General features: G+C 41.6%; 1 protein-coding gene across 9 annotated transcripts in view; it reads right to left on the bottom strand.

Moving 5' to 3' along the window:
* The window catches only part of cacna1g (calcium channel, voltage-dependent, T type, alpha 1G subunit), a 254,008-nt gene that overhangs the window by 109,263 nt on the left and 120,770 nt on the right, over positions 1-23,975 (bottom strand). For all 9 annotated transcript variants that reach the window (XM_056255722.1, XM_056255715.1, XM_056255714.1 and 6 more), the window contains exons 5-8: positions 17,014-17,111; positions 10,298-10,457; positions 7,968-8,259; positions 6,452-6,544 (exon numbers count right to left, since the gene is read on the bottom strand). In XM_056255722.1, coding sequence (XP_056111697.1) covers positions 6,452-6,544; positions 7,968-8,259; positions 10,298-10,457; positions 17,014-17,111 — 643 coding nt within the window. The remainder of the gene's footprint in view (positions 1-6,451; positions 6,545-7,967; positions 8,260-10,297; positions 10,458-17,013; positions 17,112-23,975) is intronic.

The following is a 23,975-nucleotide window of genomic DNA, read 5'->3' as shown; positions in this document are numbered from 1 at the left end:
GACAGCTCGCGCGCCTATTAGCTGCTCTTGCGGCAAATGCAGCAGCCTATCAAGAGAGACTCTGCGTGACGTAATGACCAATGGGGGCAATTCGCGCCCATATCGTCACGTCCCGCCAGAAAGGGCGTGGTCTCACTCTATAAATATGCTCGTTAGGCTGGTACAAGCTGGTTTTCATCGCCGAAGCGAACCAGAGCGTATTCCAAGCACGGCAAGATACGCAGTACTCGTTCCCTCTCTAGAGAGAACCGAGGTTACGTTAGTAACCGAGAGTATCTCTCGTACTGCGTAATAGCTTACGCTAGGGGAACACAATGCAACACGCCGTGCGTACAGGGATCCAACACCAAAGTCCCAGGGGCCAAAGCCCAGGGCTCATATAGTGCATAATCACCATAAACTCACATAGAGTGGAGGAAGAGAGGCTGGAAGCGTCATTCCTTATAAAATAGCACCCAGCGGGGCTATCATATGACAATTAAACGCGCAGCCAGGGTGAAAGCTTTCAGCCTGATCTGGGTGGCCATACGTGTGTCAACACTCATGGGGCTGCAGTAAATTCAGCATCTGGGCCGCACAGAAGTAAGGCGTTAGAGGAGAAGTTAGCTTGTAAGGCGGGTACCTCCAGATTATAGTATTTTATAAATGTAGACGGCGAGGCCCAGCCCGCGGCCGTACAGACATCTTGCAGGGTAACCCCGCTAGACCATGCCCACGAAGAGGCCACGCCTCTCGTGGAGTGCGCTCTGACACCCAAGGGGCACTGCAGGCCCTTTGCAGTGTAAGCGAGCGCAATGGCATCCACTATCCATCTGGATAGGCTCTGTTTCGAGGCGGCAAGTCCCTTGGAGCGCCCGCCAAACAAAACGAAAAGCTGCTCAGTCTGTCTGAAAACAGACGAGCGCGACACATAAGCTCTTAATGCCCTGACAGGGCAAAGGAGACTCGCGTCCTCCTCCTCATTGAGAACCGGAAGGGCGGACAGGGAAATTACCTGGGCCCTAAACGGTGTATTGAGGGATTTCGGCACATACCCGTGCTTAGGTTTGAGAATGACCTTCGAGTCATTAAGCCCAAACTCCATACATGGCGCGCTTACTAAAAGCGCCTGCAAGTCCCCTATGCGCTTCACTGAAGCGAGAGCCATGAGAAACACTGTTTTGAACGACAGGTGTTTCATGTCCACCAGCTGGATTGGCTCGAACGGGGCGCCTTTCATGGCCTCCAGGACCGTGGAAAGGTCCCACGTCGGGACTGAAGGGCCTGGGAGGGTTTAGCCTCCGAGCTCCCCTAAGGAAACGCACGACTAAGTCGTTCTTCCCCAGCGACTGGCCAGACACCGGTTTTGCAAACGTTGCTATGGCCGCCACATACACTCTGAGCGTGGATGGGGTCCTGCCCTTATCCAGTAGCTCTTGAAGGAAGGAAAGCACTTCCGAAACCCCGCAGTCCACAGGTGAAAAGCTCTGGGCTTGACACCATGCAGAGAAAACAGACCATTTCGAGGAGTAGAGCCGCCTGGTAGACGGAGCTCTAGCCTGCGCGATCGTGTTTAACACTCCTTCTGGGAGGCTAGCGGGTACCCGTTGATGGCCCATGCGTGCAGGGACCACAGCTCCGGGCGAGGATGCCAAATCGAGCCCTCCGCCTGAGAGAGGAGGTCTCTCCTCAATGGTACAGGCCATGGGGCAGTGCTGGTCAGCTGCATCAGGGCAGGGAACCACATCTGGTTTGTCCAGAGCGGAGCTACGAGCAGCACTGGGCATCCGTTTTCCCTGATTCGTTCCAACACTTGAGGCAGGAGCGAGACAGGAGGAAAAGCATATAGGGGGCAGCGGGGCCAAACATGAGCCAGCGCGTCCTTGCTTTTCGAGAAAAACTTCGGGCAATGAGCGTTTTCGTGGGACGCGAATAGGTCCACCTGTGCTCTGCCGAACGTTTTCCACAGCAGCTGGACCGTCTGCGGGTGCAGCGACCACTCCCCTGCTGGAACATTGTTCCTGGACAGTCTGTCTGGTCCCACATTCAGGTGACCAGGCACATGCGCTGCTCTCAGTGAGAGCAGGTTGTGCTGAGCCCAGACCAGGAGGCGTTCCGTCAGCCTGTGAAGGTTTCGTGACCTGACGCCGCCCTGGCGATTTATGTATGCCACCACTGACATGTTGTCCGACCGGACCAAGACGTGGTGGCCTGTTACCTGGGGACAAAAACGCCGTAGCGCTTTGTCGACTGCTATCATCTCCAAGCAGTTTATGTGAAGGAGCTTTTCCCGTTCTGACCACAGACCAGCTAGCGGTCTGCCCTCGAGCAGCGCTCCCCACCCCGAGGTGGAGGCGTCCGTAGACACCACCTTCACACTCGAAGCGGTCCCCAGACTCACACCTGACTGATACCAGTAGGTTATTTTTCAAGGTTCCAGAGCTGAAACGCACTGTAGGTCGACCCTGAGGCGAAACAGACCCGCTGTCCATGCCCTGGGTGGAACCCGCGCTTTCAGCCACATCTGCAGTGGGCGCATGCGAAGCAAGCCCAACTGGAGTACAGAGGCTGCTGAGGCCATCAGCCCCAGCATTTTCTGAAACCTTTTGAGCGGAACTATCGAGCCGTGGCGGAAGGATTTCGCGACGCGCTGAATATTTAGTCCGCGCTCCGGTGACAGGCGTGCCGTCATGGATAGCGAGTCTAACACTGTTCCCAGAAAGGAAATTTTCTGACTGGGAGACAGTGAGCTTTTCGCCCAATGGACTGTGAGGCCCAGCTCCTCGAGGTGCTCGAGTAATGCGGCCCTGTGTTCTATGAGCTCCGATCGTGATCGAGCTAGAATCAGCCAATCGTCCAAGTAGTTCAGGACTCGCATGCCCTGAAGTCTCAGGGGTGCGAGCGCAGCGTCCATGCACTTCGTGAATGTACGAGGTGCCAGAGACAGGCCGAACGGCAGGACTGTGTATTGATATGCCTGGCCCTCGAAAGCGAATCTCAAGAATCGCCTGTGATGGGATGCTATTTGTATTTGGAAATAGGCGTCTTTCAGATCTATTGACATAAACCAGTCCCCGTGGCGCACTTGCGCGAGGATTTTCCTGGTCGTAAGCATTCTGAACTGGCGTTTCACAAGCGCTCTGTTCAGCTGTCGCATATCTAAAATGGGTCTGAGACCCCCATCCTTTTTCGGTACCAGAAAATATCTGCTGTATAGGCCCCCTTCGCTCTGAGCCTGAGATAAAGGTTCTATAGCCCCTTTGCTCAGTAGTTTCGCTATCTCGGCACGAAGTAGATGAGACACTTCGTTTTTCACCGTAGTTTCGACGCGCTGTATAACGGCGAGGGCGTCGAGCGAATTGTAGCGAATAGCCTCTCTTTATAGTGTTCAGCACCCATTCTGATACCCCGGGAAGCTTTGACCACGCATCTGCGTGAATAGCTAGAGGCAGAATGAAATCCGGGCTCTGGCCGCGGCAAAACAGCAGGTCGAGAGCCCTGGTATACTGGGAACACAACACCGTGTTTACAGCGTTCGAGGCGGGGGGCGCGCTGATCACAGCGGGCAGCCTGGCCGCGCTCAGCTTTTCTATGGCAGATTGTGCAGAAAAAGTGAGCGGGGCCGATCCCGTAGGATTCGGCGTGTCTGTGAGAAAATGTGGGCGCGGGACTGCGGGCACATTTACTACACTGAAAACACTGTCAGTTAGAGCCGACTGAATGTGTGTTGGTTTCGTTTTTACAGAAACCAAGGGACATGCAGCGTGCAGTGTAAGCGGGCATTGTGACATGGGCGCGTTCACTACATTGTTTGCACAATCGACCTGAGTCGATTTTATTTGTGCTAGCCCTGCACCGTGGCGGGCCGTGTCTGGGTGTGGGAATGGGCACTGGGGCGTGGGCATTCTTACAACACTCATAACACCATCGGCCGTGGCCGGAACACCAGAAAATGCACTCTTTATTGGATTTATCTGGGTAGCCGTAAAAACGGCTTTTGTGCGCAGGCAAACGGGCTGAGACACCGGCTGGCTCACTGCGAAATACACTGGGACAGTCGCGATGCTTGGAACTGACCGAGCGAGAAGTTTTGGTGGAAATCCGGCCGCAGCGGGATCTGAACACCGTCGCTTTCCTAGAATGGCTAGGAAGGCTTTGAGGCCTCGGGCTTGATCTCAATCCTCGGCCGGGGCCCGCGCTGAGGGGGGCGGCGTCCAGCAGAGCGCGGGCCTTGACTTTGACGGAGCCTCGTCTTTTCCGAGAAAGCGTCCGTCCAGTCTGTTGCGCGGCGGTTGCGCGGGCGCCTCCCAGTCGAGGCCGATGCTTTCCACGGCCTGAGAGAGCAGACGCATCAGCTCAGTCTCAATGCCGGCTCTCTTACCAGTGGTTTGGCGGGAAACGCTAGCGGAGGGGAGGTCCACGGAGCTCGCCCAATCCTCGCTATCAGATGCCAGAAGAGAACATGCCTCGGTGGGTTCGTCGAACTCGTGGACGGACGCGGCGGCAGGCGGCGGCCGTTGTCCGTCAGTGAGCGACTCGAGCGAAGCCGGCGAAGCTGGCGGGCGAACCAGCGAGCTTTGGCGGGCTGGAGAGAGCTCGGGAGCACGCTGGGCACGGCGCTTCTTGCGGCGCGGCACCACGGCGGGCTGTGGTGAAGGCTCGGAAAATGATGCCAGGCGAGTCCTCAGAGTCACCATAGGCAAAAGCTCGCAATGAGGGCATCCGCCGTCAGCGAGCGCGATAGCCGTGTGATCCTCACCCAGGCAGGACACACAGATGACATGACGGTCCCCGTCGCTGAGTGGGGCGCGGCACGAGCCACAGGATGGCATCTTTAAAAAGACGCAGCTCTTTTGTGATGAGAAGTGTAAGTCGCGTCAAGTAAGCGAGCTAACACTCTCAGCAGAGTAAGGATACAAAGTGATATAAAAGGATATAGAACGCCGGAAAGCGCAGCAGGTACGGCAGTTGAAGGCGGCGAGGCCAGCGACTCCAGAGCTCGTCCCGCTGAAAAGCTTGCTTCGACGGCGCGGCTTCTCACTCCGGATCCAGCGATGCGTGTGCTTCGCTGAAGAGATGAAAATCAGCTTGTACCAGCCTAACGAGCATATTTATAGAGTGAGACCACGCCCTTTCTGGCGGGACGTGACGATATGGGCGCGAATTGCTCACGCAGAGTCTCTCTCGATAGGCTGCTGCATTTGCCGCAAGAGCAGCCAATAGGCGCGCGAGCTGTCTCGCCTGTGTCTGCTTGCTGCTGCAAAGCGTTTTACATTAATAAAAAATTAAGGATAATTTTTGGCTTCAATATCTCGTGGAAAAGAGGTTTTCCCCTAGCGTAAGCTATTACGCAGTACGAGAGATACTCTCGTAAGAGAACCCATTTTAACGCGATAAAAATTTTTAGCGCGCCATTAACGGTCTTTTTGGCCTAGCAAACTTTGTCGTTTTTTTCACATGCTTTTGCAACCGGACGTGGCATGCGCGGACGTTTTGTTGCTTCCTCGACCAAAGCGCAAGAGCAGCGGCGCGCACACCGCGGTCAAAATTCAAAATAGTTCAACTTTTGCCACAGTGACGATTACCAGCACGGGCAATAGAAACGTTTTGGCATTCAAAAAGTTTTGAAAACTGGCGTAGCGCCGCGCATTGCGCGTCCTGTCTGAAAGCACCGGATCTAGCTAGACCGGAAACACACTTGTTGCGAGCCGGCCAAATAGTAGGTTAATGTTACGTTTTGAGTGGATGACGAGCGCGAGACGCCGAAATGGATGCCAATAAGATTCTGAATTGAAAGTTTACTTTTAAAAAGTTGCCAAATGGTCCCATATAAGACCAAAGTATTCTGTGTGTTTTGTCGTTGTGAACTGAGCTATCATCATCGCAGCACGTCCTGTCTGAAATAGCACTTGATGATGGCCAAGCACACACACACAGCTGATGCGAATTCTCCGCCCCCTCGTCAATATCAGGACCTCGTCAGTATTTCTTTCACCCTTTTATTGATGGACAGTGTTACATTGTGTGAGAGATTATTTGCTCCATGTTTTAGTGTGAAGTTGAACACAGTATTGTCAATGTTGTTTTCAATAAAAAACATTTGCACAAAGCAAGCCGATCCACTTTTCCATGTTGATAAGAGCATTAAAATTAGAAAAAATAATGGGACAACAAGAAATCAAGAGACATTTAGAATAGATAAACATGTGCGATTAATCGCAAGTTAACTATGACATTAATGCGATTAAATATTTTAATCATTTGACAGCACTAATATATATATATCCTGTGACATAGTCACTGATATCATTGTAAAATCTTTAAAATATGATTCTCTTGTCTTTGTCTAGTGAGCTGTCTAAGTTTGTCTGACGCACAGTTACACCAGAGACAGTATAGGGTAGTCTGCCTGGTCAGGTATCACTCTCATAAATGTGTCCTGGTCTGCCCAGCTCAGCCCAAAGTCACTCACTATTATCAGGAGGATAAAGTAGATGAAGTTGTAGAAGGAGTGTGAATCCATAACAAAGTACATGATGTCCACCCAGCCCTCCAGAGTAATAACCTACAGGAAAGAACATAGTGATTCAGTGCAGCTTATGCAGTTTATACACATGAGAGGCAGTTTATAAAATACATAATTTTTTTATATAAAACTATTTTTACTCTTGAACTCTAGATACCGATTATCAAACTCAAGTGTGAAAAAAACATTGGTAGGTGCCTAATGTCAATACAGTGACATGCAAATTAAAAGCATAAATAATCTCTGATTATATGCTCCCATGATCAGTTTTCGTTTCTGTACTCAAGCATGCATGATTAGGTCGACAATACAGATATCTTATGCTCAGGGGGGACACCCTACCCAGCATGCACTCTTCATTCCCTTTGATTAATCTGTCATAGATTAGGGAAAAACAGGGAAAGGCAAAACCGGAAATGAAAAGGCACTTTGCATGCTATTTACAGGGCAATTTGGTGTGCTAGCAGGATGAAGGGCTGTCAGACAGCTAATTCATTTTTAGATACTAAAAATTAAGCGCCTAGCCACAGAATTGGCCGCTTGCAAAAGGAAGATTAAGTCATCGGGCCATTCCACAGTCCAGTACATGACAGTCTTCTAAATATTTAATAGATTTCTATTTTGGTGTGTTGTAAACATGAGAAGTGATCGTTTAAATGAATTTGAGATTAGAATCAGTGGGCGCATACTGTCAGATGTAGAATAATTAAAACCTTATCAACCTTTTGTGATAAAAGAACACAAAAAAAGAATAATACAGACCGCTGAACCCTGCAATTGTCTTCAAGCCAGACTCTAAAAGAGCTAATCTAAAATCCCCGGGCAAATAAGCTTTAGTATTTAAACAGTGTCAGGCGTTTAAAATATCACTGAACGGTCAGGGACTGTAAACTGAGGTAAGCACATTTGGGTTAAAGATAGTTAATTTAGTCTCAGTTTGGATTTATCAGTGAATTACATATGTCACTGTTGGATCAAAGTGCCTCAGATTTTGGTGGCTGTATGAAGCCATATCTTTACAGTAAACTGCAAATTGTAGGAAAGCACTGATATTGGCCGATAAGCCTAAACATAATTAAAATTCTATACTTTTTAGTGTAAATCAAATAAATAAATAAATGGAATAGTTTTAAATGCTACAAGTGATTAGGCATCACAGCATTATAATGTACAGTATGAAAAAAAAAGATTATAAACGAGTATTTGCTAAAGATTATATTTTAACAGTGTTATTAAATTATATGTGTTTTAGAGACTAATTTGAGCATTAGATGATCTCAGTTGTAATATAAATGGAAAAATCTGCACAATTAGATATCCAGTATCGAATCTATAATACCGGATTACAACCTATATGGTAACAAATTGTGCAACCTGACTAAACTGTGCATTTGTAAGTGTTTTTTTACAGGTCTTTGTATAAGTTCATAGCATCATCAATAAAATAAGACATATAACCGACCTGAAAGATGGCAATCCAGGCATAACCAATGTTGTCAAAGTTTATGGCCCCCTTGAAGGGATTGACTTCTCCAGCAGAGCAGTTGGTGTAATACTTGTTCCAGTTGACGCAGGTGGTGTTGTCTGTGCTATTGTAAGCTGCCATGTCCAGCTGGCACTGTCGGCCCTCCTCATGGAGCGTGGGGATGGAGGTGCACAGGCGCATGCCATTTTCCCGTGGTTGAGAACAGATAAATGGGTTTTCATCATCGTTTTCTGTGTGGTAGTACTTGTGCAAGTCTAGACTGGTAGGCCTGTACAAAAGATAACAACACGAGTCACGTTTTATCAGCAGAGTTTGTTTTTATCTATAATTATGTCTTGAAGTGATAGTTTATGTAAAAATTCAAATGTAATTACTTTCATGACATTCCAAAGTCATATAACCTTCTTTTTTTTAGAGAAAACAAATGACACATTTTGAAAAATGTATTTCCATGCTATTACAATGAAAGGGCAGTGAGGCTTTCAAGCTTCATACATGGCACACAGAACTCAAAAGTACAAAAGTATCATAAACGTGGGCCGTACCACTCTTCCATTATATTTAAAGTGTTTTACAATACCTTAATGTGATGAACAGACCAAAATCTTTAGATTGGATCATTGAGTCAGTGAAATGAACTTGTGAATGAATCATTCAGACCGGTTATGTGAACTGGATCAACCAGGTAATTGAGAAAATCCATGTCAGAAGAATGATTGGCCACACTCTAGATTAGGGTCCAATTCTCACTATAAACTAGTACTATAACTATGACTTTTGACTCAATAAACTCCTAATTACTGCTTATTAATAGTTAGTAAGGTAGCTGTTAAGTTTAGGTATTGGGTAGGATTAAGGGATGTAAAATATGGTCATGCAAAATTAGGCATTAATATATGCTTTATAAGTACTAATAAACAGCCAATATCCTAGTAATATGCATACCGATAGCAAATAGTTAATAGTGAGAATTGGACCCTAAACTAAAGTGTTACCGAATGATTAGTTCATGAAAAACAAAACATTTTGGTATGTGCCTCACACAAATCGTATATGCTTCAGAAAACTTGGAATGTAGTGTTTCAGTCATATATACCACTTTTATGATTATTTTTATTAGTTTCTTGTCATTTTCCAGCTTGCCAGCTCTAGTCCTCATTTGCAATCATTTAAGTGGAGCAACTGGCCAGGATATTTGTGTCCCACAAAAGTACACAGTTCAGACATTTCATGCAAATAAATGCAAATCAAATGTGCACTGAGCAATAACTAAGCCAATGAAGACTTCGGTGCTCAGCCTCAGTTTCTCCTAGGGTTTGGAAAACACCCATTTAAGCAGCAGTCAGGCAGCAGCGAGATCAACGGTAACTATCTCGAGAAGAAAAGCGATTGAGCAAGGCCTAGCTTTAATGGCGTTTGGCTCTGACACTGGATAATTGGGCCGTCTGTCAACACAAATTCACCTCAGAGAGAAAGTGACATGGCGAATTAGCTGCACAAGTACCTTCAATTACCCATTGGGACAAATCCTAGCCTTCCAAAGAACCCTGCCCCTTGAAATATTTATTTCTTAAGAGCAATTTAACAGTTTACGACCGTTTTAATGTTACATAATCACAGCTTCAAGCCAATCTCTGTGAGGCAGTCGATTCCTTCAAAACGCAGTGCCAGGCCGTGAATCCATGGGGTCTAATCCATGCTCTTAGTGCAATGATAGCTGTGGGGTTTACAAAGCTATATAGTAAACAAAACAAATTGATTCATGGTTGAAAATTTAAGAAAGTAGTAATGACGAAAGTAGTACATTTTTTATGATTCATTAAATATAAGATAGAGTCTGCAACATGGTTATGCATTTCTGGAAGGAAATCACTTCCAATGGGCCCTGTGTGACACCTTTTTTACCTTTGTGGACATTTCATGCACATTTTATATTTAAATTTTTTTTTCTTTATTTGTGCCCAAAAGAGTAAGGGCAAGTTGTGTAACATAAAATGGACAACACACTAATACTCAAAGTAAATAAATAGCAATAAATAAAATAAAAAGTGAAACAGATTCAAATTGCTATCAAGACAGATTTGTACAGATAGACAGGTTTGTTTTTGTTAATTTATGCTCGTTATTGTTATTGTTTTCAATCTGTAGGCCCATACAATCCTATTTAAATAGATCTGGTGTTGACATGTGGCCTTTCATCATTACAATAATGTGCTTTCACATGATAACCCTCATCATTGACTCCTGAGGTCACTTGTAAATTATTATCGTGACCTTAATACTAAAGCCCATGCCATCACACTCACAGGGAGAAGTTTTCAGGGAGGAAGCAGCGGTTGCGGAGGAGCCCGGCCCACAACTGGACTCCCACAATCCCAAAGATGAAGAAAACAAAGAAGCAAAGCAGCAGCACATTGCCCAGCATGGGGAGAGTGTCCAGCAGAAGCGTCACCAGGATTCTCATACCTGCAACACAATGAAAGAGCAACTGTAGTATTATGTCATCCCTCACACACACACACACAAACATTATTATAATAAAAAGTTACTGCCACAAGCATATTGCTCTCATTAAACATATGAAACTATAGTGCTATAATGCACTGAACAAACTGTTGCTCCATTTCACGGTTATGGAGGCTCACTGTAGACCTACAGTACGATTGTTTATACGTGCCAGTAAAAATCTCTGCTGATATCCAGTTTTTCAGACACTGTTGTCCTGGCTTCTCCCATATATCTGCCCTGTGTCAAACCACAATGCCAGCTGACTGAAGCATAAATGATGGGAATGATTTCCTGTTCAGGGTTTGGCGGGTAATTGGTGGAGCAGGGTAATCCAGCCGGTGCTCCCTGGCAGCCTGCAGTCTGTGGGTGATAACTGTGGCCGGCTGCAATTTCCACATTTGGAGGAAGAGTGAGTGGCGATAAGCAGTGAGGCATTAACAGGAATGAATGACAATAGAAGATCCGTGTCATCACATAAAATGGCTCTGTGCTGTGTGGGTTTACAGAGCTTAGTGTTGTGCAGATTCTGCATTTTCTCAAAGCCGTCCTCTTCGAGATGAGTTTTAGCCCCTTAAATTCCCTCTTCACTAATGAGACGCCCTGATAGAAACACGGCCTCAAAATATTTTTGTGTCAGGGAAGTTAGGAAACGCAGTGTCGTTTTGCGAGTGTTTATCAGCGTGCATCTATTAACGTGTAATTAGGAAGTGGTGAGTTCAGAACAACAACTGAGGTCTCTGAAATGCGGAGTGTTTCTTCCAATTACGATGTGTTTCTCGTGGATTATCCACTGCTCTGAGATTTCTGCACAGAAAATCACTTCCTAACTTCGGTCATTAGTGACTCCAAATGACTGTGGAGTTCACCCTAGCACAGCAATTTAGCTAAGCTTGCCAAGTCAGGGCTTAACAAGCATTGAATCAGTGACAGCGGCACAGATCTGTGTCCCTTACAAACTGAGAGGTAATTCCCCACAGGGAAGTGTATTTCCTGGAGAAAATCACCTTCCTGAATCTTGGTCCCTAAAGACGACTGACAAATGGAACAGCCGTGCCATGCGAGTTTCCTCACAATAAGATAATGGACTGTCTGAGCATGAGATTGAGCTAACTTTAGTCTACGTTCTTCATTAATGTCACTTGTGAACTCATTTTATGATTTTCCAAATGATGTATGCAATTCATTGAATTGTGTCAATTTCCAAAATATATTACACTACGCAAAATTTGCAACGTCAGATTCAACAGTCACATGGCATTTACTATTGGCTGCGCCTCATGAATAATAATGGCAGATTTTAAATAGTGGCGGTCTATTTAAAAGGCGGTCCTGCACCATCGGGGGAAACTGTCATTAAAATGATTTGGAATTCTAACAGGTATACAGATATTATAGACCTCTCAAACATACAGCTTTGTCAACAAAATGTTTTGAAAACCATTATAGAGGATAAGTACCACCATGATGAAATTGATGATCAAGGTCTTAAAGTAAATCCATTCATTTTGGTTATATATATATATATATATATATATATATATATATATATATATATATATATATATATATATATATATATATAAATGGTTTGTTTAATTAATGTTATAAGTATTTATAAATTAATTTAAATGTAAGATCAATTTAATTTTTGCAATAAAAATCACAATTCAAAAGCTGCATTTAAAATAAATCAACATGTGTTCAATTGTACACAAATTACATTCGAAAATGAATTTAATTTATTATTTTACTGTTACTTGTATTTCTATGAAAATGGGAGGACATAAAAAATGACATACTTCCCCTTTATATGACTATTCCACAGATGCCAGTCCTTATTTTCCTTATCACTCCACTGGCACCCATATTGATATAAATGAAACCTATATTCCCAAAAAAGACTCCTTGTTTACCTGTTTCCTATCTGACTCAGCTAGGTCAGTCTATAGCAATCCACTAATGCAAAGGTCTCGCTCTACGCAGGTGGCTTAACTCATTTATAAACTCCACCTGGAAAGATTATTTAGGAGAGAGAGCGAGTATTCTCCAAGGGGAGACTGTAAATATCCTGCCATAGCCATTCTATTATGTTAAAAGAGAAAGTCTCCAAGGCCACACAATGTGCTCGGGTCCCTGTGTTATGAAGAAGACTCCTGGGATCCCTCTGCCCTTTGGAATCATCCACATGCACCAAACAAGCTCAATAACAAAGCACAGGGGGGAAAGAGATCATAACCATGGTATCTATTTATTTCTCATAAGCTTCCACAGATAATAAAAGAGCAGCTTCTCTGTACGTTTAATTAAAATTGCTTGAGGGGACATGAACACCACATAAACACAGGGATCTATTCCACTGTTGTTCAGCTGATACGTTTTAACACAAGGGTGTTGATACTTGGCAGAAGACTTAACTAAAAGAGATGAGAAGCTTAATCTTCTCAATATTAATTCAATAAGGTTGCAAAAGGACAACACTCAAACCACTGATTTCATTTCTGCATCACACAGAGCTCATTGAGACGACGCTGGTAAAATGAATAGCCTGATGCTAAATAGATATTTAACAGTAATGTAATCACATATTGATTTATCTCTAAAAACTGCCAGGCCTATCCATCCATTCCATGGGTTATTGATGCACCTTTGCACTATAAATAAAATCCATACTTCATCTGCGTGGCCATAACACATATACGCACACACACAATATAATTATATATATAGTATAATATTCCTCTAGATATATAATTCTAGTATGCATTTGATTTGGTGCTCAAGACTTTCTTCTTATTATCAATTTTGAAAAACAATGCTGTTCTATTGAACTTTCTATTCCTCAAAGTATCCTGACAAAACAATGTATCATGATTTCACAAAAATATTAAGCACTAAGCAGAAAAAAATGATTTCAACCGATAATAAAGAGAATATTAATAACTGAGCAGCAAATCATCATATTAGAATGATTTAATGAATTAGAATGATTTGTCACATGATTAAGGATCATGTGACACTGAAGACTGGAGTAATGATGCTGAAAATTCAGCTTTCCGTTCACAAGAATAAATTACATTTGAAAATATATAAAAATAGAGGGTTTTATTGTTATATTATTTCATATTTTTAATCAAATAAATGCAGCCTTGGTGAAACATTAATTCAAAATGTATCCAAACTTTTGACCCACCCTTTGTATATTTATCACTAGGCCTATATTACATATTTCATAATTTTATTATATTTTCATAATTACAGGGAGGCCACAAACAATTTCATTGTTTTTAATAATTGATTCATATCATTCTTTTGAAATGTATCCCAAATGGTATACTTGAAGGGCAACCATGCATTTTATACATCGTTAAAAAGATTTTGTTTTGTTTTGTTTTGTTGTTTAATCCATAAGTATAGTGAAAGGTCAAGCCATCCACCTGGTCCACATTTCTCTTACAAATCACACAAGATTACACAAATTATACAGTCTAATTCACTGTGTGATTCACTCTTTGTTGCACTGCCTCACTCTCATCTCCATAATTCATAAAAAAAGTCACTCATGTGATGGGCAGAGTTATCAGTTCCTCTCTTTCTGTGTCTGCATCTCTTTCCCTCCAATAGTGCACTCATGTCTTTTACCAATCTACATGTCCACCACTCCAATTACTGCTGGCCTTCTGAAAAAGATGACCGCACAATCACCACTGGCGGACACTTGACATGATGCTGTTCCTCGCCCCAAATAATAATAGAATACACAAGTGGGCAGCGAGGCGGGTTTCCAATTAACCTCCAAGCGCCCTCAACGGCAGAATCATGGTGAATACTAATCCACAAGATGAAGTGTAAAAACCTCTAGACTTTCTGACAAACTAATCCACCTTCTAGTGGGAGTAAAAGGGCATATAGTGGTCTACATATTACAGACCTTTTAAGAGATCGCTTTTCACACCTGCACACCAAAGACAAGGCAGAATGAGGCAGCTGTACATCACAGCACTGTTGAGTATTTTGATTTGTGAGGGAACATGTTTGTCATCTACTGACAGTTTTGGCCTGTCCCTTCATCAATCAAACCATGGGTGTGCAGAACAACAGAATGTGATGTTGATTAAGACAGCTTCTCAAAGAGAACAGAAAGACAGAGGGCACTGAGGTATTAGAGGACATAGAAAAATGTGATGTGAAACAGTAGAACTGACACAAGTCTGCAAATTACAAGCTCAACCATTCGACCCGGTTACCGAAGTTACTGTAAGAAAAGAAAATCGATAAAACTTGTTATACGTTACATGTAGTTACTATAGTAATAACAATAGATTTTGCATAATTACATGCAACTAACCCTAAACCAAAACCTAATCCTAAACCTAGTAAGTACATGTAGTTAATGAATATTAATCAGTACTTAAATGTTTAATTACACTGTAACAATTAAGGACACCTTAATCTAAATGTTATTATTATTATTAACTATTTACAATATTTCCTAAAAGCACATAAATGCATAAAAAATACACTTACATAAATTATAGCCCATTGCGCTGCCTGATTCCTTTTTTGCACTGCCTCACTCATCCCCATACTTCTTAAAACTAGTCACTATAAAAAATAAAAATATATATGCCAAATTGTTTTTTAAATAAATAAATAATAAAAAAATAAAAAAAAAAAAACTTCCAGACCCTATTTGTGCAGAAATGCCATGTGATGGCCACCAATACTTGGTCATTTATTCTAATACTTTTTCTGTCAAAAGAATTTCAAAATATTTATGACATGCTGCTATAGCTTTCAGCTTGACAGTCTAATGATTGATGATTTGAGTATTCTCCTATTATGCTTTTGTTCCCTCTTTTGTTTTGATTAGTGCTGTAAAAATTGCAAAAAAAAAATTAAAATTTGCATTTTAAATTTTTTCATTCTTCCAGTGATGGTCCGCAGCAGGCGAGCTAGAGATAAAATAATTACTAAACTAATGCAAACATTATGCCTTTCTTTAGTCTGGGTGGCTAATTAATTAGGCTGTCTGCTACCACTCCACCCCCTGTCTCTGATTGGCACAGGTATTAATTAGGCAATAATGATGATATGAATGGATGCACTTTTGTTTCCTAAACAAACTAGAAGGCATGCACCTAGATGCCATTTCTGACCCCCGAGCCTACTATGAGAAATATGGCCATCTCCAGTGATTGTGAATGGGTGCTGACATACTGAACCATATCCAGAGGGGTGAGAACTGAACGGGACCCCACACAAATTACCCTCACCAAAACCTTGTCAGGGCTAGTCAAAACATTCCAGCTAAATACTACCATTGTTCAATATACATTTTACTACCCTCCACAAATAGGGACATCAAGCAGGATCGGCCAGACATGGTTGCTTGTGAAATAAGAGCCGCGGGGGAACCGCGGGCATCTCCTTGGCACAGAGGGTGATTAAAACATCCGGTATATAACGATGTAGCCAATGAAATATCATCACCCTGCCTTAGAAAGAGAGTGAATGTGTGTGAGCCAGTCTCTGTTATTATTTCTGTGTGTGAGTGTGTGTGGAAAGAGAGAAGCCGTAAAAAGCAATGAAGAGGAAAATGATCTATAAATCTAAAGTCCCTAAAATGGCATGAACTCCTCTGGTATATGACTGCGCCCAGGCTACATTTCTCTTTCAAATGTTGATTAAATTACATTAATTGACCACAGTGCTTAAATAATGCAATTCAACATAGAACATTCAGAATTTGATAAACTCTTTGATTGAATGCAGGGAATTAATCAATTTAATTAAAGTTCGGAGTTAAGTTCCCATTTTGTACAACAGAAAGTGATAAAAATGTACCTTAATTGAACATTCAATCACTGTCAAAAAATAGAAAATAATACAAAAAACTGTTATAGTAAAAAAAAAAAAAGATTATTTGTAGGTTTGTAAATTCTTACAAACCTACAAAGAATACAAGAAACAGATCTCAATATAATATAAACAAACGCATTACTGTGCATGATTTTGCACATTTAAAACCACTGATTCGACCAATAAGGTTTCATTAGTTAATTAATGTTATTTAATGTGTTTACCAACATTAACAATTAGCAATACATTTGATAGAGCATTTATTAATCTTTATTAATGTTATTTAATAAAAACACAACTGCTCAAAGTTCATGTTAGGTCAGGTCAAATAGTACATATTACCAAATACAACTTTTTTTGAAGTATTTTTCACTGTTAGTTCATGTTAACAAATTTGTTAACCAAAGGAACCTTATTGTAAAGTGAGCGTCACCACTTTTAAAATTATTATTATTTCACTTTTTTCATGTTTGTAAATATTTACAATAACTAAAATGTAACGTTACATTTTTATTCATCATTAATGTAAATCCATATAAACTAATACATGCACACATATTATTATATAACAGAGCACCTTCACTAAGTTACAGTGTATGGTTTAATACAAAGCGTGCAAGTGCATTTCGAACATGGCTGCTGATATTGTACTCACTGGGCACTCGGTTAATAGCTCGAAGAGGTCGTAATACTCTGACCGTTCGGACAGCAGAGAAACTAACATTCTGCAGGTTGAGAGAGTATTCCAGCATCCTGTAAACACACACAAACAAAACGAGTTTAAACTTTTAATAAAGCAAGATAGAGTATGTGAATATATGCATACACTAATGAGGTCGATCTGTTAATTAATCCACATTTTGGATTTTATTGGAATTTTTAATATCACCTAAATTGAAAAATCTATTTGATTTGCAAGCTGATGAACATCCTCCATATGTATCCCTTACTATGGCAGAATAGCATAAAAGGGCAGCAATATTTTCAAATAAACACTGACAGCCCAGACACATTAGTGGCGTGCTTTCTGCCGAACTGCCAAAGCCATAGCCATACTGTAGATCAATCGAAAGTTATCAGGATTCATCAAACAATTACACTGAATCGTTTTCAATTAGGTCAAAGAGAGGTGGAAGGAAGGTTAATGTAGAGCTTTCGCAAACAAACACATGCACAGCTGCTCCACACATGTGAACTTCGAAGTGAGGCACATAAAAGAATTGCATGTTTTTGTAGAAAATAAACAAAGTGTGTGTCTCTATGTGCCTGTGAGCTTGCAACCGTGTAATTGCAAACCCAATAACTGTTTCTGGCCGTACAACAACTTAAAGTACACTATATTAGTAGCCTACACTATACGTATCAAGTTTATAAGCAAAGCTGATGCTGAAAAGCATACACGCATGTTAAAGAGGGTTCTCATGGTCACGTGACCTGCTCAGATTAAAGCTGCGTGATCTGGGGTGTTTCTCCATCCTCTCAAATATGGATCGAGTGAAGTCGGTGACGTGCAAACAGTGCGAGCCCCATTAGCCAAGCAGGGCAGTGAGGAAATGTGTTCTGACTTTGTTGCTCCTGAAATGTGCAGAACAGCTTTGAAGGCACTGATTGGGCTTGATGGAAACCAGCTGGCAACTGGACTGCAAAAATAATAACACTGGTGACTAAGACTAAAATTTGAAGGAATGGGAATGAAGAACACACGATAATATCAAAAGAGAAGGGGAAAACACGAAGGGGATAGGGAGAAAGGACATACTTCAGAGAGAGGGATAAGAGGGATAGATAGAGAGAGACTCTAAGGACAAAATGCCTGTAAAGAAGGAGAGAGACAGGACATGCGTGAGGACACTCAGCAAAAATGTTCCAGAGGCACGCAGGATGCATCTAAACAAGGTGGACGTGTGTAAATGTGATATTGTCAACAAGTCTCTTACTTCTTTCATACACACATATGAATCACTAATATGGCTGCTCGCAAACACAAACAAAAAGTGAAGTGTCAGGCCTGGGCGTTTGTCCAGTCAGCACCTAGACCTCTCTTCTGTTATCTGTTTGTATTTGGCACGGTCGTGGTGAAGGATGACACACCTTCCCAGAATCCCTCTGTTTCTTGACAACATTTGTCGCACAATCAACAATGGCTCCATGCTGCGTATACAATGCCAGTTGCGAGGTCACTATAATAGGAAAAGTATGAGCGAGTCAAGGGTCTCGGATCCAAAACAAATGTGGCCTTCCTAATCTATAAGAAATCCGCTGGATTCGATCTCCGGCTGCACCCGAGAGAGCTAGCATGCTGTTGTGTCTTGTTTGAACAGCTTCACAACAGACTATTGAAAGGACTGAAAGACATTTAAATTCCTGCAGCATTAGAAATACCAGCTCTTTTGGGACGTACTCCATTTCATACGTTATAAACCAGAGTTTTTCTGTATGATCAATGCAAGATTGGTTGGTTTATGGAAAAAAAGCTGCAACTGAGAATATGCTGTTTTTCAGATGCTTTATGCTTCTCTTTTTCTCGCTCTCTTTCCATCCTCTCCGAGTCCCTTGTGGTCTTCAAAGCAGCCGTCCTGGCTGCAGTTCAATCAGAGCTTGGTGTCTTCCACCACCTGGCAGGTTAATGAGGCGAGATTCAGAGGAGGTTCACTTCCGAACAATCAGCTCTCCATTAAGATAGAGAAGGAAGATACCCCTAACAACACACGCACACACATACTCTGTCCTCACTTTCCTTCTCAGTCTGTCCACGTGAATCAAATTCTTTGTCTTATTTCTGTTATGTCATTTTAGACCATCTACAAATGAATTTAAACAGTGCATCTGTATGAAAATTAAAGCCTAACACAGTTTAGCATAATGTTAGCAAGCAGCACAATTAACTGTTTTCAAATGTGATTAAAAAAAAGAGTTTTTTTCCCACACTAAATTAACATATTAGAATGATTGTGGCAATGAAGACTGGAGTAATGGCTGCTGTAAATTCAACTTTCCCATCAAATGACTAAATTACATTTTAAAATATGAAACAGTTATTTAAAGTTGTAATAATATTCACAATATTAATGTTTTGACATTTGATGGCTTTGGTGAACATAAGAGAATACCTTACCAACGGTAGTGTACATAGAAATTCCAGTACAAATAAATTTCATAAACTTTTAGGAAATGACTAGCATATAGATTGCCTCAGAGCTAACAGTTATGGACAAAAAGCTACACAATTTCTATTTTGATTCCACGGGGCTTGTCTAGTTCTCACCTCACAAACAGACAGAGAGATTCAAACATACAATACTTCTCTTCAGTTTTATATTTCTGTCTTGTACTTTTCTATATATTTCTCTCTTAACAAGCTCTCAGACAAAATTGCCGTCAGGGGTGCTCTTCTGTTTTTATGGGACGAGACTGATTGATTTACTGCGGTTGGAACAGGATAATCTGCCCCTAGCCTCGGATTCAGAACAGCAAAATGACATGTTTCTTTCTCTTTCTCAGATAAGTGTTCTTCAAAACAATACCTCAACATCTAAGCCAAACAAGTGACTTGCAATCCAAAGAAAAACAAATGTCTGAGAAAGAAAATGGTACCTTTCCCACCATTTTAATGAGAAATGAAGTCAGGATTTTGTTCTTTCCTTCTTTTCCTATCTATCTTTCGCCAGGACTGTATATACTGTACACTATGTCAACACTGACCCACTCTGGGGCCCAGAGTCGCTGTTTTAGAGCAATTATCATAATGGAAGTTAATGCAGACGTATAATTCGAATAGATGAAGAGGAAACCTGATTTGCTCTGTGCCTCAGCGAAAGACCGTTCTTCTGATGGGTCGAAAAATAAATGAATGAGGGGGACCTGCAACGGGCTTTATTTTTGAGGAAACGTTTGATAACCTTTGTTTGTAATGCTTTGTCCTTGTCTCGTCCTATTCACCCTCATGTTGTTTTAAATCTGTATGATTGCTTTCTTCCGTGGAATACAAAAGGTGGTTAATGACAAACTCTACTGAGCCATACAACAGTTTACAGAGTCTTTCGAGCTTCAAAAAACATGCAAAAGCAATGTTAAGGCATCATAAGAAATCACATGGACTTAACATGAGTGAGTACATGATTTTTGGGTGTATCACTTTATTATTTCTGAGCTTTTTCTTCACCAAATCCTGTTACAAAAAGGTCAGTAAAAAGCAAATGTTTTTGCTGTCCTTTCTTTTTAGGTTAGCAAATGGATATCGACCTGATGAATGTGGAATCTCTCAGCCATCTGTTAGTACCTGTGAATGACTGCGTTATCAGTTCCAGGCATCTCCATATACAAATATGAGATGAACTCCTAAGATGAAAGTGCTGGATGCTGTCCAGTGTCATCAACCGTTCCCAGCCAAAAAGCATTCCTGAAGCCTCCTATACCTAGGCACGGAATCCTCATTCCGACACAAGGAGACTCCATTAGCACTGCTGATGTGGGTCATGACTTTCTCAGGAGCTTTTCAATTTAGAGCAGACTTGCCTCTAAACTCTATTCTCAGTTTTTAGAAAAGAAAAAAATAAACTTCATCAGCTATTGTTGAAGGTTTTGAGCGATGGGCTTGTGAAAGCTTCTAAAGAAGTCCGACTGAGCATGTTCTGGTGGCAGTCACATAGAAGACAGTAACTGTCAGCTTTTGACATGAATGATGGCAATTAATTTGACAGGTTGTGTTAGCCTTCGAACTATTGACTTGACCAGAAACTGACAGCTGTCTACATGAAACAGAATACATGCCAGGTCACACAACCCAGGGGGAAAGTAAATTATCATCATTTTCTCACCAAGAGATTCATCTGAAAAGGCCATTATGGGAAAGACAAAAAGGATTCTTAAAAATAACACACTAAGGTATGGCTCTCAGGTCGGATTGCTGGGTTTAACCTAAAATAAGCACAGAGTTTCCATGAGTTGAGGAATCTTTCTTTGAGGCCTGTCAAAGTCAGAAGACAGAGAACCTTTACTACCTTTCTTCGGCAAAGAGCCAACCTAAGTGAGAGAAAGGGAGGGGGAAGGGGGAAGAGGATGAGGAAAATGAGGAGAAGGGGGTGTAGATGTGGAAGCAGAAGTGCATGAAAAATGGAAGAGGAATACAAAATTAAGAAGATGCGAATGTGGAAGTGGAAGATGAAAAAAAAGAATAATGTGGAAAGGATTGAGGGGATAGAAGGGAAGGGAAGGGAAGGGGAATGGGAAGAGGAAGAGGACGTGAAAGAGGATGTGGAAGATGCTGTCGAATAAATATAATGAGGAAGAGGAAGGAGAAGATTAAGACTATTGGGCCTGGTCTTGATGGTGAAGCTTCCATACTAAACATAAATCACAAGGTTTTCCAGTAAAATATAAATATTTAAGCAAAAATAAAAAGACCAAATTTGTCTTGTGTTCTTTTCCTGTCTAGGCCAAAGTTTTGTGAAGCCCTGTAGTAGAGAGAAAATGAGAGAATAATGCCTGAAATAACAACATATTGGTTCCTTGTCAAAGTATGCAATATTTGGTAGAGCATTATGGAAAAAGTCATAAAACTCACTTCCATCAAGGTTATGGCAAAGTACGCTAGAAGAAATTCTAAAAATGCCTTTATTCCCAATCTCTTGTACAAATCATAAAGGTTTTTCTGTCTCATAGAGCATTTAAAAAGCATTGAAACAATCACGGAAGACACTGTCACAATCCCTGTAGAAGCCCTGTGGATTTGGGACGTTTTGTGGATTTAACTCAGTGTGTGTGAAGACTGGATGGGAAAACGGCAGACTAATTTAAAAGTAATTCAGCGGAAGTTGCCAAACCGCTGCGGGTGTCTGAAACTGATACCTCGTCTTGGTGGGGTGTATCGAGGGTCTGCATTCTCTAAGGGTTTGCTTTGAAAGATTGAGAAGTGAGAAGGCTCGCCTCAATGTCTCTGCAGATGATACACACAAAGACATACGATCCAGAGTACAGCAGCCAAGATCTTTAGACTTCTATAAGCTCTCTGGCTCACCTCAGATAGAAAAGAACAGAAGATTCAGCAAAACATTGTCTCAGTGAAGGGGGGTTTGGGAACCAAACCATCCAGTTGAACCACCAGCACCAATTTATTCACTTAGTAAGCAGGCTAAAATGAGTTTTAGTCTTGTGATTTATTGAGTCAGAATGTTCTCCAAAAGAAAAGAAGAAAAAAATCACTAAATGTTAACCTTTAAACTGAAACAAATCATTCATATAAACTATGCCTCCAAGTTGCCTCTGGCTTATAATGAATTACTCTTTTTATGTTACTTTGGTTGCCAATTTTTGCCAAAGCCCAAAAAATAAATTAAGCAGACACATTACAAGCAAGTATTGTGGTGCTGCCATGATTTTTGGACACGGTAGGCTACTACACTGGTACCAAAAAGTCATTATGGTACTACCATTGTATTTTTGGACATAATACCACAGTACTGGAAGTATCTTGGAGTATCATGTGAATACCATTTCAGAATCATGGTATATATCAAAAACCATGGTAAACCACATGATACCATTACTGTACAATAGCACTCGGTACTTTTTTGTAAAGCCAATAACCAAACATTTGCCAGATTCTTCAGAAGGTACCACAAACGATCAAACTGCTGAGGACCGTAAGATGATGTAGACTGTCGCGAATTACCAAAGGATTTGATGGTAAGCATTTCATCTGGAGACATATCAAACACCCAGAGAGAAATAAGTTTAAGCCAAAAAAAGGAACAAGCCAGCAGTCTGTCACTCTTGTATGATTATCTTGTGGACACACTTTGGCTGATGTCTCCTGAATGTGCTTCCATATGCTCCATATGCTGGGCTGATTTCCATCTCAACAAAGAATCCTGTGAGATTACCAACAAGACACATGAGGTTATGGCAGAGGTAGTAAAGCTGGCAATAAAGCCCATGCTGCCATTCAGTCAGGACTGACAAGCTTCATGGAATGGAAAAGGGGAGTCCTTGTGTTTTCTCGAAAGCACACATCATGCCAAGTCATGCCATGTGTGTATGTACATATATGAAAATCTGTGTGTGTGTGTGCGCGCTGTTAACAAACTGCAAATCTTTGTTCACTAAGATGCTTGTCTCTTCTGACCTTTCCTGACCTTTGTAAACATTTGTATATCTTTATTAGTGATGCACGTTTTCTTTACTATATTTCCCAGGGTACACAATTACATAGCTAACTGTGCGTCTCATTGTTTTATAGTGTTTACAAGTCCATGTTTATTGATCAGTGCTTCACATTAAACTGGTTCACACAACAGCATGAAGAGTAGAGATTCACACATGCACATAAAAGTAGAAAGTGATCACTGATAAAAGTGATTATTCTGACATTCACAAAGACACACTAAGGAATTAGGTATCGGCAGCAAACCATGTGTGACATGACTCATTCAGAAGAATAAGGTGATGATAGGAACAAGCTGTATCCCAATTCTGTCATTATTTACTTTACATTGTATTTCTTCTGGTGAACATAAAAGGAGATTTTTTTTTAAAGAATTTTCATGTAGCTCTTTAATTTCTACAAGACGACAGTTCATAGTAACCATGTCTATCTAGCTTTAAAAAAACCAGTCAGAC

Source organism: Rhinichthys klamathensis, unplaced genomic scaffold, assembly GCF_029890125.1.
Source record: "Rhinichthys klamathensis goyatoka isolate OS25496 unplaced genomic scaffold, OSU_Roscu_1.1 h1tg000121l_1, whole genome shotgun sequence".
In the NCBI taxonomy this organism is placed as follows: Eukaryota; Metazoa; Chordata; class Actinopteri; order Cypriniformes; family Leuciscidae; genus Rhinichthys; species Rhinichthys klamathensis.
The sequence above is the reverse complement of the archived record's forward strand: the minus strand, read 5'-3'. Positions and strand labels throughout refer to the sequence as shown.